Genomic DNA, 20,076 nt, shown 5'->3' on the forward strand with positions numbered 1-20,076 from the left:
TATCCAATCGACTTTTCACACTATCTGTACCCAAGGATATATTGCAGCAAACCACCATAACCTTTTTCATGCGAGTATCTCGTCAAGTTTGCGAAAAAGGATACAAACACTAGACCAAATCCATAGCAAAATCCATGCGCGAAATTGCGGCTATATTGCAAAACAGCCGCGACAGCTTCCATTCCTTATTTCTCGTTGCCTGTCAGACATTGTTTACAAAAAATCGACTAAAATACTTACAAACTATTTCAGGAAAAAAGTGACGTGCTACAGTGAATTGGAATAATCGAATCGAACGCCGCATAAATAACCTGACCAAGTGTGATATCGAAGAAAGGTAAGGCCCAGGCATTCAGTCAAATCCGAGAAATTGAGGTGAAAAAGTGAAGTGAACTTTCCGGGCAAGTTGGTATCATTTTGTCTTAGGGTCTTAGGGAAAGTTCTAAATATCCTGGATAGCAGCAGGATTTTAGATAGGAATTCATTTAATTCCGGAGCTAATGAAAAATTTATAGGTAAGGGTGGAGAGAACTGTTAACATGTGAATTACATCGATTTAGTGTTATGTTGAAGTAGCTCTAAATTCGGGTTGTGTACACTCTAGAAGCATCCTTCGGCTATAAGTGTCCTGCATACCAAACTTGTGCTAGGAGGGTTACCGTATAGTATCTTCAGGACGGGTCAACGGAACTTACACACTATGCAGTACTTTCCGTCACATCCGCGAAGTGAATAGAAGGTTGCATGCATCCTTCAATTTCGGTGTCCTAAAGGACCCCAATCTTTTGTCTTAAATGCAGGCCTGTTTTTTGAGTAATCTGATTTGTGATGTTATCGAGTTTATACAAATTACGAGTGAACAAAATTTGCAACATTAAATTTTATCTTAGTATCTTTTTCCATTTTCAAAACTGAAAAATATTCTAAAATTGGTCTCTCCTGTAAAATACAGATAGGGAAGCTGATATCTTCAGTAACCATGTAAACAACGAAACTTCTAGTTTTTCGGTGTAGACCGCAAACACTAGATACAACTTTCCAAGTCCAGGGGAGGACGCAAGGAGAAAAGAGTACTTGTAAATTTGAATCGATTTTTTGCGCGCGCATATCCTCTGCAGTAGGCCATGGCTAGTATGTAGTTCGTAATCCATTTTAAAAGCGTGCTACCACAGTCAATTTGCTTAGCCTCTTTTGCCAGATTTTACTTGATTTTCCCAATCGGGAGTGTGTTCCTAAAGTGGAATTCACAGACCGCGGTAGTGATTGTGCCCTGAATCCTGATAGTGTCCAATTCAGTTTCATATAGAGAGAGAGTCATTGAAGTTCTGTGCAATACTTCACTGATTCCGAATACTGTTAGATACATAGTGAAATAAATTTCTTGGTTAAGATCCAGATAAGTTCCTGAATATGTTCAAAATCTCTGGTGACATTTGAAAGTAATTTGAGATGTGGAGAAGCAATCAATCGTATAAATGCTCCTAGATGTCTTTCATAAGCAATAAAATCAGTAAAACCAGAGATACGTTGTGTTGGCAGTGATTAAACTTTGTCACCAATTCAAAACTCCATTATATAATTCCAAGTGTGTGGAATGTAAGACTGAGTCGCCTAGCAGTCTGATCCGTAGTCACCCTTAGCAGAAATCATGGGAAAGAAAAAGGTTCCCGTTGAGGATTTGATTGTACCTCCACAGGATAATCGGATATGTGGCACAATATGCCTGTGTCAGATGACATTGGTCCTTAGCTCCGTAGCTATAGTTTACCTAACAGTGGCCATCTATATGCCCTCTACGCGAGCATTTAAAAGTGGTATTGACGAGACTCCTGTCATGTGCACCACCACAAGGGCTGTCAACAAGGACAATTGCGAGTGGGGCTCATGCGGTGAATGGTGCCTGAGTAAAACATCGGGAGCATGTATGCAAATTTATGTCAATCTCCGCAACAATGGGACCAATGTTATCTTCCAAAACTGTACGAATTCAGCGAATAAAACATGCTTTGGGATAGACCAGGAACGAGCGGACAAAGTGCGGTGCATAGCTGATGAATGTAAAAACCTCACGGGCACCTTCAATTGTACTATGGGGAAATGTTTGAACATAACGGACGCTTTCGAGTGCGTCTTTCACAATACGGATTCACCGCTTAAATGCTCCGGTCGACGTGGGAAAATAACCTGCATCGATATAGATGGCCTATTTTCGTGTAACCGAGGGACTTGTCGAAAGATATTAACTCCATACAATTGTGATAGGCGATGCGTGGATATTCCAACCCGGAATAAAAACGTGGTAGTGCTCAGTGGTGATAAAGTGTATTTGTCGCAGTGTCAGAACGCTATAAACGCAGAGACTAAAGAAGAAGTGTGGAACGAGATGGCAGACAATGTTCTGATGGCATCATGTTATAACATACGTAATAATTCCGACCGAGTAGAAGCAATAGATTGCATCAATGGGTCTGTGATCGAGAAGAGCTTCCTTACAGACCTGACCAATTTCACTTTCCTCAGCCACTTGCATGTAGCCGTAGCCTCACCAGTCCTTCAGATTGCCCCACCTGACGTGGACTTAACCATTTCAAATGAATCTCGCCTAATGATCAACCTGGAGGGATGCGTAAACACCCTTATGGACGAATGCAAGGAGTTCCTACGCGAATACGGCAAGGATGGAACTGATCACAATGCTCGTGCTAGGTTTCCATGCTTTTATGCACCGGCGAACAAGGAGGTGGTGGTGGCTCGGTTCAACCTCGATATCACTTATAAGCAATTTCTTGTAGCATCTGTAGTTCCGTCAGTGTTGTTTGTTGTTTCGTGTCTTGTGCTAGTTCTTTGTCAGACAACAGTTTATGTGGGTGATGATGCAAAGATGCGATTTAAAGGGTGCGTGGATACGGACACAATGCTTGCGGCGAAAAATATGGGATCACAAGCGAATATGGGCGACACTGGAGGTGGTGATTCTGTGATGGCACTTTGAGATCCGTCACGTAAGATACCAAATTTTCTTCCGTTTATGAATTTTATTGTTTATAACATTTGATTTAAAAATCAAAAATATGAATAAAAAAAATTAATATTCTGAAAATTCTAGGAATATAGTAATATTGAGCCATGTGACGTAGTTCAAGTATTAAAGATTAAAGACTAGGGAAAGGAGGACTTAGAATTAGTTTATTCTAAACTATGGAACCTTTTAATTTGGGATATGTGAACAAAACTGTTCCAGTATTCCAATTAGAGGGTGTACATCGATCCTCTGGTTTTTTTGTACAGGAAATGTGCAAACATACCAGCAGAACACAGGGCCGTGGAGAAAAAATCCGCGCCCAAGGTGAAAATTATGCGGAAAATGGAGCCCAGGGGTGAAAATTATACGGGTCTGAGGGAGAATTATGCGGACCTACCTATTATCCCTTTTTTTCATTGAAGTTTCTATTCCGGGTCCTTAAGAAAACTTCGGGTCCGAGGGAATCCCCCCTTTTCACCCCCTCTCGACAGGTCTGGTAAAACGTCAAAAACTAACATTGATTTACGAGAACCTTGCAATTCAGGAACATTAGTAAGTACTTCATTTTGAACTTGTGTCATAGTATCTTGAAGGAAGCTGTACAAAAGTTCATAGTTTTTGAGGTTTTGTGTGAAATAAATTCCCTTGTATGAAACGAAATCTTATTAGAATCGATTCAATGCCTGCCCATTTGTCTGCCACACCCGATTCACTCGGAAATGGTTGAACCGATTGTGACAAAATTCGGTGAGGTTTGTGTATCCCTGTATTGTAACGAGTGATATAATTTTGCGTTGGGATTAAGAAGGGGGAGTAGGGCTTATCTTATTTTTGATATTAGGCGAAACACAGGGGAGTGAGGAGTCAAAATGCGTGCCCCATGTGAAACAGGGCTCGTTATCAGAACCTATCTAACCGAAAAAAATCTAAAATATAATAATTCACGATGGTTCATTTATCTAGGCCTCAAAATACATCCCATCCCGATATTTGTACAAATAAAGTTAATTAATAATATACTATTACCATATTTTAGAAATTTGCCAGAAAAGCCCCCTTAAGTTCATTTTAAAAGTAGGTAGCAGTGCAGGCGATAATATAAGACACAATTCTGGAAAGTTTGAAGGCAATCTAACTATTATTAACAAAGTTATAGAAGGTCAAAATTTTGCATATCTCATAAATCCATGGAGAGCTCTTAGTTTTCCTTTCACTGATGACATTTGTGTCAATTACTGGAAACAAACATGTATATGGGTATGTATGTGCTAATGAAGTTTGCTGGCAGGGTATAATAAATTGGACATGAGTGTATTCTGCTGACATATGTATGTATATTATGCTATCAGGGTTAAAACAAATAACGGGAAATCTTAAAATTATATAATAATGGCAATATCTGACCTTCGTGCCAAGGAATTACATAGCCGAATAGAATCAGTTAAAATGAGCCGTATGTGTGTGGGGGGGGGGGGGAGCTGTAGCTTCTGAGCACTCTGGCCGTGGTGGCCTATTGTATTTGATAACACTATCTAACGGAATTTCCCGGATTCGTTAACGTATCGTCGGATTTCCGTTAGTGGAGAACATCGGCACCGAAGGTCTGATGTCTGATGAGTTTGCAGGGCATTCACATAGGAAATTCTCCGTGGATTCCGCTTCCTCATTACAGGAGGGACACGTATCACCTTGAATAATTCCTATTCCGAGCATATGTCCAGCTAGTGAATGTATTGTCTTCTCCGCCAGTTGTAGTTTTTTAGGGTGACTCCGGGGTGGTAAGACGGTGGACGAAACGGGGTACTAAGTGATCTTTTATCACTTTCAGGCTTTGTTTGAGCAGCGCTTTCAGGATGGCTGTGAGTTGCCAGTCAAGATCCTGGATGTTGGTGATAATTGATCCTGATGCTGCATATTTGACCCCCGGGTGATTGAATTTCCACTATCGATAGCGGCTTGATGGACTTGTCGCCGATTTCAAAGAATATTGCAGTGTAGTGGAGGCTACAGTTGAGGCTACTACAGAGAAGCATTTGTCCAGATCGTCCTGCAGGCCCTTTTCGCCGAAAAAGTTGGTAGTTTCTGCAAAGAAGGCCTTGACATCCTTCCCGCTGTCCGCCAGCAAGACCAGGTGGTCCGCGCACGTGAGGTAAGGTGTACCTGCTGGTGAGATTTTGCACAGAGATGAGATGATTTTGTCCAAGACGAAGTTAAACAGGGCTGGTGGTCCTCTATGTATCCTCCGACGCAGATCGTAGTTGAAGCTGTCGTTACTTTGGACATCAGAAGCTGTCTAGATCTGTTCTCGATTCCCATCCTTTCGATGTTCGGCAGACCATGGCTTGTGGTATCGTGTCGAAGGCTTTTCTGAGTTCAATAGAAACTACGGTGAATAGTTTGCCTTTCTTAGTCTTGGACCTCATAAAGTTCCTCAGGCACAGCGTATCAACCCAGCAGCCATCAATGTGGGGGAATCTCGTCTGCATCTGATTGATTGTAATTCCGGCTAAGTGCGCCATTTGGATTCTGTTAAATAGCAGGAGGACTTGCGAGCCGATAGTGATTCCAGTTGTTAATGCTATCCAACCCGATGTCTTTCTTTGAGGCCACAACGGTGCATTTGAGATTTAGCACAGGGGGTACACTTTTAGTGAGGATGATTCTATTAAAGAGGTCCATTAAGGTTCATATCGGGATTTTAATCAGCCTAGGAACATCGATTCGGTTGGGGGTCAAATGAGGTTGGCTTGATTTTGTTGAGAAAAACCTGGATTTCGTCGTAAGCAATAGGTTTATAGAGATCCTGGCTTTCCTTTTACTTCTTGGAGGAGGAGGATAGGGCTTTGCTTCAAACAGTTGTCAAAAAAAATTTTCTATATCGGAACGCTGCGGCTTTTCGGTGACCGTGCTAAAAGATTTGCCAGCCAGCAGTCTTTGAGCCGCCTCCTTGGGGTTCCTTACGAACCGTCTTTGAATTTCGCGGTAAAGCCACGCTCTACGGCACCCCGCCCGGATGGTGGTGGTTGCTCCAGGCTTTGTGGTCCGCTGTTGTGGGTTGTTATTTTGGGGATCGATATTTTTGCGTATTTTCCGTATTTGTTGACGACGGCTGCCGTCCAGTCTTCGAAGGTCCCTGTCGCTTCCTCCGAGGTGACGATGCGAGGATGCGGCACATATCGGCGTCAAATTCGGGTAGTTCATTTTTCTCCAGTAGGGACTCATGATCTGTCGTCGCAGGGCTGCGCTGTCGCCTTAATCTTTCGTGTCACCCTGACGTCCGGTCCGTGGAATCGTTGCCGTGCTTCTAGTAATTCTGACCTTCTATGGTTTTCTTTCCCGGTCTCATCGGCAGCTAATAAGAGAGTCAATCAGTCAGTAACTTTAATAAAAACTTTATTCAGTAACCCGCGAACGCTCGCTCTGTTAAATCTCAAGCAAGTAGTGTCTTCTTATAAGAATATCCAGAGGCAGTCTTCGTGCCTACCCTCCAATAGAGACAATCAGTAAACAATCTTACCGAGGAGATTGGAATATTCCGTTCGTGAAGATGAGTTATGTAAAGCCATCTTTCTTGCGTGGCCGGATGACTAGTTCGAGGTTTAAATCAAACGAATAGATTGTTTTTTGATTATTTGTATTTATCCGCAGATATCGATATTTCGGGAGCCATTTGCTTCGATAGAACGCTCTTCTATGTCGTTTCTAGTCGTACCTACTGTTCTCTGAACCACGCGCCTAGCATGATTTGTAGGTGATCTACGAGAGGAAATCCTGCATTAGCCTACGCTGGTTAAGGCTGATATAAATCAACTTCATTTTCCTACTGCTGTTAATACTTTCTGACAGTGCGCTTTCTATCCATGCACCCTCTTCCATCGCGTAGAATGCTTTTGGGGTCTTTGTTACCCTCACTTCCAAAGTGACATTTTTCCTTACGCCTTTTATAATGGTAAGATCGACTGATAGCACTCAAATATATCTTCTTAACAAGCAAAATATGACCCATCCATTCTTGACTCTTCTTATTTCAAGAGTTTGCAGATTCCTCCTGGTAGTCGCATAGTCGCCATACGTGCACAATCATATTCCCTTGTGAGGTTGACAGCAGATGTTTCGTGCAGGTCTTGGTACTTGTACTGTTCAACCAAGGGAGCATATAAGCGCAATAATTTTTTCAGGACGTAGTGCAGATAATTATTAGGACAATATAGATTAGATGGACTGAATGGAGATTTCTGCATCTGAACCTACAACAAGATATGCTCTTATACTTTTCGCTTCGCTGTGGACATTTTTAGTCATGCTCTCACGGAACTGATGCTGATACGCAGATCTTTTTGAACAGAATTATCTCTCACATTCTTCTCAATCTTTTTCCTAACCTTCTCCTGTTCAACCTTTCCCACGTTTCTAAGTTTAAATCCCTTTTGCAGAGAGGAGGACAAATATATTTGTCTCTTGGAGACTTGTTGGTTGCTAGGGTGTGCCTCCTACTTTCTGCTTCTTCGTACCCTTTTGTTCGTCTATATGTCAGCAGGTGAGTGGCTGGGTGCACTTGCGTTGATTACATTAATGTCAGGGGAGTAGTTTTAAGGATTCCAAACAACTTGAGAATTTTAGCTTTAAACAAAATTAATTGGGGCTCTTGTAGATCCATATTCGGTTCACTAGCTGAATCTTGTAGCAGAATGATTTTTTGCCTGTTGTCCTATATTTCGAGGTGTTATAGAAATTTGCTTGCTTCTTCTTCTTTTTCTTCAGCCTTTGTCCCGTTCACAAGCGGGGTCAGCTCGTCGTGATCGGCTTCGCCATTTGGCTCCATCGAATGCCTGATCTGGGTGCAATCTCGAGGCTTTCAAATCCCCATCTAGCGTATCAAGCCACCGTTGTTTAGGTCTGCCTTTTGGTCGTTTACCATCGACTTCGATGTTCAGACCAATCTTTGCAAGTGAATTCTCGTTTGCACAAATTGCGTGACCATACCATCGAAGACGCCTCTCTCGCAACTTTTCCACGATCGGTGCAACCCCATAACGATCGCGGATATCCTCATTTCGGATGTGATCTAAACGTGTGACGCCACTAGTCCAACGTAGCATCTTCGTCTCCATTACCGCAAGACGCCGTTCATTGTCTTTTATGGTCGGCCAACACTCAGAACCATAGAGAGCGACTGGACGGACGACATTGCGGTAAATTTTAGATTTGAGACGTTCGTTGATACGTCGATCACAAAGGACACCAGTTGTGGAACGCCACTTCATCCAGGTTGCGTTAATGCGTGAAGCAATTTCATAACGCAGCTCTCCATTGGCTGATAGCGTTGACCCGAGGTATTTAAATCGCTGAGTTCTGGGCAGATCACTGCCGCTGACAGTGATTGTGCCTGTTTCATGGGGATCGGTCGTCAAAAATTCAGTTTTGTTTAAATTCAATCTGAGACCGTGTTGCATGAGGCGATCATTCCATTTTTGAACAAGTTGCTCGAGATCATTTTTGCTATCAGATGTTAGGAAAACATCATCTGCATAAAGCAATGTGTAGGGCGCTGGACGTTGGATATCCCGTGTGACGGTGTCCATAACGAGGACAAAGAGGAGTGGTGAGAGAGCACTTCCTTGATGAACTCCAACAGAGACACGAAGCGGTTTTGATACACCCGCCATACTTCGAATTTTACTTTTCGGATCGTGATAGAGCAATTGAACCCAGCGCACGAGTTCTTCTGGCACGAAGTGTTGTCGTAAAGCATACCAGATGAGTTCGTGTGGTACACGGTCAAACGCTTTCTCTAGATCTAGAAAGGCAATGTAAAGAGGGCGATGCTTCTCCCGGTGTTTTTCCATGAGTAACCGCGCAGCGTGTGTAGCGTCAGTAGTTCCGCAGTTCTTGACAAATCCGGCTTGATTCACGGTTATTTCAACGATTTCGCGAATACGGTTGTCAAGAATGCGTTCAAAAATCTTCATGGTATGGGAAAGTAACCGGATCGGACGGTAATTTGAACATTCTGCTGGGCTACCTTTCTTTTTCCATATTGGAACAGTGGTACTTTCTTGCCAGTCAGATGGTGTTCTTCCTTCCTGAATAACCCGGTTAAAGAATTCACTGAGCCACAGTGTTGGGTTTCAGCTCTTCGCTTTCCAGAGCTCAGATGCGATGTCGTCAGGTCCTGTTGCTTTCCCCGATTTCATTTGTTTTATTGCCTCCTCGACTTCAGTTGCGCTGACTGGTGGAACTGCTCCAAATGTCGGCAATGATTGTGGAAGTGCAGGATGAGCAAATTCTTCAGTTGAAATCTGCTCGAAGTATTCTCGCCATCTATCCGTTGCGGCTCGACGATTGGTAAGCAAAGTACCGTTCTTGTCATTAACACAACAGAAGTGTGTGCGTTCATCACGGCTTTTAGCAAGTCGATACAGATCTTTCTCGCCATCTCGAGTGTCCAGTTTATCGTAAAGATTTTTGAAATGGTTCGCTCGGGTGACAGCGACCGCTTTCTTTGCTTCCCGGTTGGCATTCTTATAAATTTGCCAATTAGCAGGCGTTTTATCGTCGAGAAATTTGTGGTAGAGGCGTTTCTTTTCACGGACCTTCATTTCAACATCATCATTCCGAAGCCAAGTATCTCGGTTGATGTACCGCTTACCCGGCTTGGTGACCCCGAGGGTTGCAGAGTCCTCTTTGTGGATCGTGTCTTTCATTTGGTTCAATGATTCTTCCACATTCGTAATGGTTGGCAATCGTATGAGTGAGACCGTTTCTTCTTTCTTCTCACCAAATCGCCAACATTTAATGCGCGGCGGGCCAGTGCGTTCCTCATGCTGTTTTATCGGTGGCTTAATTCGCAGGACAGCAATCAACGGCCGATGTTGAGGTGCGATGGTCTCATAGGGAACGACTTTGCAATCAGTGACAGTGGTAAAATGTTGGCGTCTTATGAGAATATAGTCGATTTGCGTTTTATTGTTCCCACTATAAAATGTGGGAAGATGAGACAATCGTTTGATGAACCATGTATTCATAAGTACAAGGTCATGGGTGTCCGCAAAATCGATTATACGCTCGCCACCTTCATTGCGCGTTCCGAACCCCTTTCCCCCGTGGCACCTGTTACCTTCTGCCTTTTCAGCAGGCACGTGGCAAGTCTTTTCATCGGGAAGTTGCCAGAAGGCATCTTTCTCGGCATCAGGTCGACCTGTCTGTGGTGCATACGCGGTGAAGAAGTGAATAGTGCGATCAGCTGATATAATGGTGAGCTTCATCAGCCGATCGTCAAATCGTTCGACTTCTTTAATGACATCACGGAAATGCTCTGAGATGCCAACACCATATTGAGTGTGTGGGTTACCAAAATAGAGAAGTTTGTAGCCATTTTTACCGCGTTCGCGTTCAATGTCACAGCTTTTGGCACCAGACCATCGGGTTTCTTGCAGAGCGCAGATGTCAATGCACCTTTTCCGAAGGGCTCTTGCGAGTTCCTCGGTCTTTCCAGTTAGGGTACCAACATTTAGCGTGCAGACATGAATTTGTTTTGTTCGTTGTGTGCGGACTAACTTGCTTACGTCCTGACGCCGTCCATGCGTCAAGAACCCTTGCCCATTTCTCGACAGGACCGGGGCCCGTCCTGCCGCGTCGACTGAGGTGGACGCCCTAGCATTTCTCTGAGGCTTGTGACTCAATCCGATCATCATGTTTGTAACGACATTGTATGCATTTTCTTGGTCGACCTGTCGCGGGGCCTGTCACCAAGAGAGATCAGGTAGGATTTAGCATAGTAGAATAACTTCAACAATACTTTATTTATCTCTTTCCCTGATCTCAGCATTTTATTTTTGTTTTACTGAGGATAGTACAGAGTACGTTGCCTCAAACCCTCCTCCTTTACCTGGGCTTGGGACCAGCATACTATGTAAATAGTTTGCTTGCTTCTCATATTTTTACAGATTAGCTTCTCCTCAATGCCTTTCCCTCACGCGAGTCGGTATCCCCATAACTTGTGTCACCCATCATTTCCCTTTGACACATTTTCAATGCCTTTGTTGCAGGTGTTCAAAGAAGGAATTTGCTGCATTTAAATACACCATTTTCTAAGCTGTTCGTAACGTTGGACGGCACAGGGAGCAAGCTCTCCCCAATGGAGGCATTGAAGTTAAGGGATGTCGACGACCAGTAGCTTGCGGCGTTTCATTGAAGTTCCTGTCCCTGGTCTAGTCATCCATATTAGCTTTTTATTCTGGGTATTCTTCCCATAACGATTCTTGTTCCCAGGTGGGTGTTTTTCCCTACCTTTTCGATCAGCACATAAAGATGCTCACGCACGGGCACTGCCAAATCTATCCGTGTGCATTCACCGAGATTACATTTTGAATTTTCATTTTCAGGAAAAATATAACGCCACATAGAGTATGATAATGGAAAGTTTGGTGGAAACCGTACTACCATTGTCAAAATGCATTTTATTGTCCGTTGGTGGTAGATTCATAAAATGTTTCTAAGCTTCATTTGAATAATATGTAAGGAAAGAAATAATCGTAGTCTGTCCAAAGGGAAGGGGTGCAAAATGGCCTGGAGGAATAGAAAATAATGAAATTGTAACAATTGCAGGTGGAGTTGGGGTGTTAGAATAATTTTTGGTTTGGGCCGAATTTTCTCCCTATGTCCCTGGCTACATTTGATACAAATTTGCAAACCAAAGGATAAAACAATCAGTAATGCTTCTGGAGACGATAAAAACAAACTCATTTAAATTATGTTTAATTGCATCGTGGCATTTAGGTTTACTCTAATCCCGTAATACACTCGACGGACTTACAGCCAATTAGGCGCTTGTATGGTTTCTTATTTCCCGGAACATATATGTTGTGGCAAACTGAGGTATTATAGGTGTCTTCAGTTGCTTACGATGCCATTTGATAGCACGCTATTTGATTGTGTACTCATTGACTTTAATGTTAAATGCCTTAAACTAATGAGGTTTAGAAAACATATTATTAAAACTGAACCACTATACTTCAGAGAAGTAGAAACATTCAGTGACAGTGGTCGGAATATTGTTCTTTGTTGGTGCTTTGACTCTTTGTGTGATCAGTGATTTCAACAAATTATTCTAGATTTTCGAATTGAGTGTCTTCGAAATACTTGTGTCCTTCAAAAAGGTAAAATGTCATTTTGATGTAAAATTCGGAGGGGGCAGTTGGTCTGAAATAAGAGAGTAGTCGATCCAATATAGCAATAAATGCAGAAACATTTTTTTCTTTATAAAAGAAGCTATTAGACAGCTGGCACAAATCCTCCGGGGACGCTGCTGCCAGAGCAGGGCTAACGCAACGCTTGGGGAGTTGCCTCTGCCGCAGACAAAACCGTCAGTCTTTGTTTTTTTAAATGCGGTTGCTTTGTTCAAAAAGAAGGATTCGCGGCCCAAAAGAGTTAGAGAAAGTTTTCCTCAATTAATCTGGACCGTCATCAAAGGGATGTAGCTTTAGAACTTCCTCAATCCAGGAACAATTAATCGTGACCTTCCATTTTGTCTGCTCAGTTATTCAAATTTATTCAATCAAGTTAATTTATCTTAATTCGTCTATTACTGATGGAAATCACAAAGCCTTTTATATATAACTTGGTGAAATAATGCCCCAATTGTCTATCCTTCTAGAGCGGGCTAAACTACTTCGTACTATTTTTGTCTGCAACGTGGGATGGATGGATAATTAGTAGGGCTTTGGGTGTGAGCTCACAACTAGTGACGTGGCGTTCCAGTTTTGGGTAGATCGACCGATAATAGCCGAAAAATTAGAAGATTAAAAGGGACGAATGGGGGTACCAGTGATAGGATGAAATCAATGAAATGATTGCAAGTGCCTGAACTGTGCGGAACATAAATAGATTTTAAACCTTTAAAATCCGGATATCTTCAATATTTGCTGAGAATTTTAAGGGCACGTTTCTGGATGAGAAAGATATTTTAGTCCGGGACAATGGTAAGTGCTCATAGAGTGCATATTAATTAGAATAGTGGCAGTAAAGGGGTGGATTAGAGATAATCTAATTGGATGAATTTCGAGGTACCCTAAATAAGTTCGTCAGTCGGTTTACTAACGAGAATTCCAGTGAATGTGGGATAAACCTGCAAACCTGCATTTTCCTTGCAAAACCGAAATCGAGGAACAAAGGTGAAGCTACAAAAGGTAGGGGTTGCGGCGAACTTTTAATCAGATAAACAGGAGCTGATAAAAAGAGAATAATGCCAGAAATGATGACAAGCTATCAATTTCAATGCTAAATGTGTATGGGAAAGGGATTTTGGATTAGTTTCGAAACGCGAAAAATTCCGTAGATCAGACTTTGTAGGATTGAATGGAAGTCTTGTCAAGTGCACTGGAAATTTTGTTCAAGCCAGTTGTTATCTTAATGTTAACACTGGAACTGCTAGCAATCATTAGACATCACCAGACCATCTTTACCTGCAAATTTAGTCTATAGGCTGCTTTAAAACTAGGAGGAGTTGGAAGACTATATAAAAGAATATCTGAATTATATCAATTTGTGGCTTACGGTGTAGTGCGGAGAAGCTAAGAAAGGTAATATAAAACCCGGATAATAACTATTCCTTTAAAAAACGAAAAAGCTGATTGACGGTTTCCTCCAGGGCAGGGGCAACTCATCAGACGCTGCCTCACCTTTGCCCTGGGAGCAGCGTGAGCAAAAGTAATGACATATGGAAATCGCTCCACTCTTATGGTCCGTCACCAAGTGCGTGCGGACTTAGGACTCCCAGCATCCTCGACAAAACACCATTCCTTTGCTCGCTAACAAAAGAGGAAGACCAAATTTTCGGAAAATGTAACTCAAGAATATTCTAAAACTGTCAGATATTTTTCGTAGGACCGGATTATATTGGAGGCATCTATTTTTTAAGATTTCATGAAAAACAAAATTTTATTAAAATCGGTTGACTGTCTGTCTGTCGCCACGAGAGATTTATTGGACAACAACTACACATATTGATACTGCGTTATGAAATTGCTTCACGCATTAATGCAACCTGAGTGAAGTAGCATTTGAGGCGGTGTTCTCTCTATGGTTCTGAGTGTTGGCCGACTATAAAAGACAACGAATGACGCCTCCCGGTAATGGGGGTGAAGATTTTGTGTTGGACTAGTGGCATGACACGCCTTGATAATAAAAATAGGAAGCTGGTCCAAGGTCTCAAAATATCCTCCGGATCTTTTCAAATATAGTTAATAATAGTATATTACAGGCTTATCCCGCATTGCACGTTTTGGCAGAACGCAGATATGTTATAGCGTTATGGCAGAAATATACAAACAAGGAGTTGAAAAAAAGCAAAAACTGATAAGACAAGGAAGTTCTTGGATTATTAAGGATTGAAATGTATGCAATCACGCTTAGTGGGATTTTCCCTTTAGGCGTAGTCTCCATATAGTAAGATCATAACATATGTCGGCAATATCGGTCATAAAATGAAATACGATACCGAAAGTTTTGGTGAAAATCTTATCACTATTAACAAAGTCATAGTAGGTTAAAGTTGCATCTTTGTGTAAATTCACTTCTAGGCACTGGAAATTAGTACAAACGGAAGAGACCTGCATCCGAATAATTTTACATAGGAAATACAGGAAACCTTTTATAGTTCAAGTTCCTAACTTCCAATGTTCGACCCCTTTTATCCTTTTCTTCTTTTTGTTTTTTTGGCAAAACGAAGACAAGCGTATATCTTTCTGTTAACGCAACTTCTCTATGACAGTTTATAATATTTTTAATATATCCCCTGGACTTCTTAATGTTAGTACTTTCTTACATTAGTGGACCTCTCTTCTTCCCATTCTTCTGAACTACCACAAAGATTCGCATATATATTTGTAAAGCACTTCTCCGTGAAGTAGAGACGCTGCGGTAAGTCAAAGAGCCTATTATACCGCATTTCCTTTCTCGTCTCTCGAGTATTTTGCTCTACGCGCTCGGTCTGACAATTTTTTTTTTTTCATTTTACTTTCCTCGAGTAATCAATTTTCCCGGTTTTCCGATAGTCATCGACTTTTAGATTCATCTTGCTACCAACCAAAAGTACAGATTTGAAAGATCTGTCAAATGTCATATACATGATGAGACTGATGGGAGTGTCCAAAAAAAATAGTTTCATCTTCCCGAGCTTGTTTAGCACAGAAATATGCGAATAAGTGTCAACGGGCCTATACCGAAGGTAGACTCCGTGATTGAAAATAGATGAGAGGGTCATCTTAGCCTTTTCCTATAATAATTTCCGAGAATTAAGAAATTTGTAAACGGCCTTATTTTTACTGTTACTGAGTCCTAAACTATATTTCTCGTGAAAACTGGAAAAATTCTCAGATCAAGAAAAATTAAAGATCTTTTATAAATATATCTAGTCCAGTGGACACATAATTTTATAGATGGAGGCGGAAATCTTATAAGGACTCAGCTGGGCGAGGTTGCAGCGAATCGCTCCCACTTCTCCGCTCATATATCCTCCCAGCCTTCACCCCAGAAAGGGCATGGAGGAGAGAATTTTTGTAAAATCTTAGATTTGGGTTTTTGTATTCGTCCGTGCATGGCCTGAGAATAGTCCTTTTGAGGCGTCGGAGAGCTTTATTTACGTTGGGAGATATGGTGGCTCATCCTTGGAAGCATAGGTCAGAATTGGTCGAATTAGGATTTTTTACAAGAGAATTTTAGTAGCAGGGAACAGGGCTCTAGAAAATGGTTTTTAAGGCAGCTTAGGCCTTTTAAGCTTTGGCTATATACGAGCTGGCATGAGGGCTGCATTTAATTTTGTTATTCAAGGGAAGCCGTAAGTATTTATTGTTTGATTTTAGTGTGAGGTTATAAATGTGTAATTATATTTTTTGAAGTTTGCGTGCTAAGTCCTAAACGAAGGGAAGGAGTAAGTTGCTCCCCTTTTGGTCCGATCCGACATCGAGTGGATGCGAACTTACGACCTTTCAAACCTTTAACAAAAAAAAATAGTGATTCTAGATTTTTAATTTCTGGTACTCTGCGCCGGTGGTATTTCCCGCTAGGGCTTTTGAAGCAAATAACTCCAGACTTATGTGGATTATGGGTGAGACCCACCTGCTGAAATATGCTATAACTTTATGTTATTCGTCAGAGATTCGAAAGAGAGACAAGCTAAAGAGGGTCTGAGCCCACTCGCGTACAGGATGACGCCATTCACGAAGAGGATCCCTTCGGAAATGGGGAGGTAATTGTCTTCGAGAGGAGGTGGTGCAGCCTGAGCTACCATTTGGTTGGGAGGGGGGGGGGGATTTACGGGGAGGCAAAAGTATGGCATGGATGAAGATATTACAAAGTTTAGAGCGTAGGATGGAGCCCCGTGCGTATGTGCCAGGTCCTACTAGAGAGGAAATCTACAAGGATTCCACAGAAGGGGAAGGAGCAATTAATCGGGGTTAGATTGAAGAACAGGCCCTGTTTCCGCGCTGATTTGAAGATCTAAGAAGCATACCACAGTGCATTGTCGATTCTCCAGATGGTCGAGAATGAGGTCTTGCAGGTAGAAGGTTGCCTGTTCAGTGGATCTGAAATATTGGAAGCTGAATTGTGAACTGTGAACTGTGAAAAGAGGAGTGCGTAAAATGCGTTTGAAAATTTGTCCAATATCGGATAGAAGAAAAATGAGCCTCATATCTTCGAGGTCGCCAGAACAACCCTTTTTAAGAATAGGTGACAGAAGAGTAGATTTCAGATTACAAGAAAATGATCGTTATTCAGGCAGTTAATGAAAAGAATAGCAAGACGCTCGCCAATGGTGGGGCGTACACTTCCGAAGGATGAAGTTGGAGTTACCGTCTAAGTCCGATGATTTTTTAATTGTTATACTGGATGTTTGCAAGTTTAAATTTTCCTTGAGATTTAAAGGAGGCGAACGGACCGGACTCTAACAATGTCAGCCGGACGGCTGGAGAAAAAGGGCATAGGGAGGACCCCCATATACATATCCACCCTTTTTTCTTTGGCAGCCATGACAATTTCTGAATAGGTGGCTGAAATAAGCTACGCAGGCAAATATTTTTCTTCCATTTTTATCGAGGAATAATTGAAATTGGGAATGGATTTTTACCTTTCTGAGACCTGAGGGTCCGGCTTAAGGGACTTAACAAGTTTCTTGTTGGATCTAATAGCGCTATTATAATAATGTTACTGGTATTTTTAGTAGCCCGAAAAAGAGTATTTTCGGGAGTGAGATCGTAAGCAGATTTTGCTTTCATGATGTAAGTGGTTAACCCTTTATTGGTCCAGAGTAAGCCGCATTGGAAAGCTTACCGGCTTAATGGGTGGACTTAGGATCCTTCATATATCAAACAAAAATTAAAGAATCTGCATTTGTAAGGTCCGGGCGGGGGAGGGGGGGAGGAGATTTTGCTCAGAATGAGTCGAAACTGAGGACACAGCAACACAAGCTGATAGGTGGGACAAGATTATAAAGTCGTGTAAGTAAAGTGATCAACGGAGTAGGTTTGGAATCAAGCTAGGAGAATCCCGCAGTGAGGAATGGGCTTGAATTGAATCAATTGGATAGCACTTTGTAGTTGTCTTTTTAAACTGCATCGCCCTAAGTTATATGCCTGGCGTTGAGGTCACCTCGAACGATGAAAGCATACAAGCAGGCTACGATTTCCAGAAGTTCGGGCAGGATGGGTGAGAGCCGGCGGCCTGTACCACCCGAAAAGTAGGGGGAGCCGATTAGGACTGGAGGGACACGACCTCTCCTGAGAGGTAGTTTAAGGAATTGATTTTGATGTTATTTGCTTCTAGTCTTGATTTGACTAGGTTGTATTGCAATGTATTATATCCAGGGGCATGTGGTTTGGCGAAACTTGGATTAGAGAAGCCTAGTTTCATTTAAGAAAGCAAGATTCGTGTCGCTTTCATCGAGGAATTTGTGAAGGTTAGTCGTTTGAAATAAGCGAATTAGTGTTTAGTGTGAGCACCTTCATTTTGGTTGTCTAGCAGTTTGAAGAAGAATTGTAAGTACTCATCGAGTTTGCCTTCAGGAGGAAACGAAGACAGTTGCGATAAAAGCCACAAATGAACCGGAGAGGGAGACACGTTGCAAAGGACTTAGGTTCTATGAAAGGACACCTAGGGATGAAAGTGTGTAGGGGCGAAGAAGAGCTGTGTCTTTTGGCGCTTGCTCGTTCTCTGGCAACTGCAGCGTAAGAAGGAATCAGTTGAGGAGGGATAATCCGATTGAAATGGGGCAGAAAACCTGGCGGAGGGTCACGAACTGGGGAGTGTCTATCTGCCTATCTAAGAGGGGGAAGGGCGATAGAATGTACAAGTGGGAAGGGAAGTTGTATTTAGCGCTCTCTCTATGTTGAATTGATTCCATCTTACGGAGACATTTAGAGAAATTGGCGGAGCTGGCCACAGTTTATGCGTTTGAGGGGCGCTGCCGATTCTCTATCGGCTTTTGTCTTGATCAGTCGAGCGAGGGCATTCCCTTGAGGTATGTGGGCCCACCCATTTAACACATCTGGGATTGTAGCCGTAACTTGCAGATCCCTGATTTTTGCTACCACGTCGTCTGCGGTAAAGTCATGAGGGGAGATTCCTCTAAGTATGAGAGTTGGCTTCCGCTCATTCTTAATGGTGTAGGAACGGTCTGCTAATTTGGAAGTCTTAATAATGTGAAAGAGTCTCTTGTTTGCGACAGGCTAGGTTAACTTCAGGCAGTTTTGTGGCGGTGTCCGGTTGTCGAATGATGAATAGATGATATCGATTTAACAAAGCTAAGCTGCTAAACTTTGGTGCAACCCATTCGTCATGACAATTCTGATACTCGATAGTGAAATATGGCTCGCAAAGAAAATTGTACTGAAGGAAATGGAACAATCTGTTAACAATTATCCAGAATTTACAAGCCAGATATTTTGGCTGAGGTGAATAACGAATCAGGAACTATGGAAGAACTCAAGAAAAGAACTGATGGTAGTTCGAATTGGAAGGCGCAAGCGTAGTTGCAGCAATAGCAAGACAAACCTTAAACGGATAGGCAAAGAGCAATAGAGATGTGTGTAGACTGTGAAGCACATGGGTAAGAAGGAATAGTTGAAAATGATTGACAAAAATAGGGCAACAAGTAAAAGGTCTTGATGGATAGGCCTTGTAAAGGCCCTATGCTCTCGCTACCAGCGAAACAAAAGAAAGAAAATCCGACACATTGGTAGAAGTCCCTCTAGTTTAATATTAAATCATAAATTATAAAGCAGTTTGGATGAGATAATTAAATACAAAACTTTTTTTTTCGAGGTATCTGTCTTTAGGATAGAATTTAAATTCCACTTCGGTTAATTTTTCCAATACTTTCTGGGTAGGTAACCTTGAAATATTATTGGAAGTGGATAGACGTTTATGTAGAAGCAAGATTAAAGCTTTCACTAAGAACCACTTAATCTTAATATAATCTTGAATGAAAAAGATATTCCAGCAAATACAATTGACTGTTTCCAATGTTATTTGAACATTATTACATTGAATTCTATTTTTTCAGGCATTCCTCTGCTGCAAGAAGATAGCCCAGTTCATCATCAGTCCGGAGTGTTTTCGTTGCAATAGCTCAAAGACATAATATTCATCTCAAAAAAACTTAAGTCTAAATACTTATCGACGGAGAAGAAGTGAAGTGTTTCAATCGTGACATTAACATAATCGCCTCAACCGCATAATCTTTAAAATCAATTCTTTAAAAAGATTTCACTAAGAAAGCCATTAGCCTTCGAAAATCACCTATGCCATGCTGGAAATGCTACATTAAATTATCAACAACAGCAACCACGTTAAGGCAAAAAGCTTTAAATACGATTTATACCAAAACCAAGGCTCAATTACACTTCCATTTTTACTAGTGCTCCGCCACTGCATTGAACACAAATTCGAGACGAAGAGCAACCTAGAGGAATGCGTGAAAAACGTGAAAAAATGTAAACTAAACAAAACCAAAAATCAAGCATCAATCAACGGACGTACAAAATATAATAGAAAATATC

At 41.8% G+C, this 20,076-nt stretch overlaps 2 protein-coding genes across 2 annotated transcripts in view; one reads left to right on the top strand and one right to left on the bottom strand.

The window, feature by feature from the left end:
- Positions 1–20,076, bottom strand: part of LOC119647676 (cilia- and flagella-associated protein 298) — a 300,430-nt gene that overhangs the window by 91,256 nt on the left and 189,098 nt on the right. The gene's annotated exons all lie outside the window — the stretch shown is intronic.
- LOC119647673 lies at positions 1,151–19,719 on the top strand. Its single transcript, XM_038048751.1, has 2 exons — positions 1,151–3,002; positions 19,581–19,719. The coding sequence occupies exon 1, from the start codon at positions 1,649–1,651 to the stop codon at positions 2,990–2,992; it is 1,344 nt and encodes a 447-aa protein (XP_037904679.1). The 5' UTR covers positions 1,151–1,648; the 3' UTR covers positions 2,993–3,002; positions 19,581–19,719.

Source organism: Hermetia illucens, chromosome 2 (genome assembly GCF_905115235.1).
Source record: "Hermetia illucens chromosome 2, iHerIll2.2.curated.20191125, whole genome shotgun sequence".
Taxonomy (NCBI): domain Eukaryota; kingdom Metazoa; phylum Arthropoda; class Insecta; order Diptera; family Stratiomyidae; genus Hermetia; species Hermetia illucens.

Bases quoted from the DNA above. Each gene is read 5' to 3' on its own strand.
- LOC119647673 (XM_038048751.1), top strand. From the start codon at position 1,649: ATGGGAAAGAAAAAGGTTCCCGTTGAGGATTTGATTGTACCTCCACAG.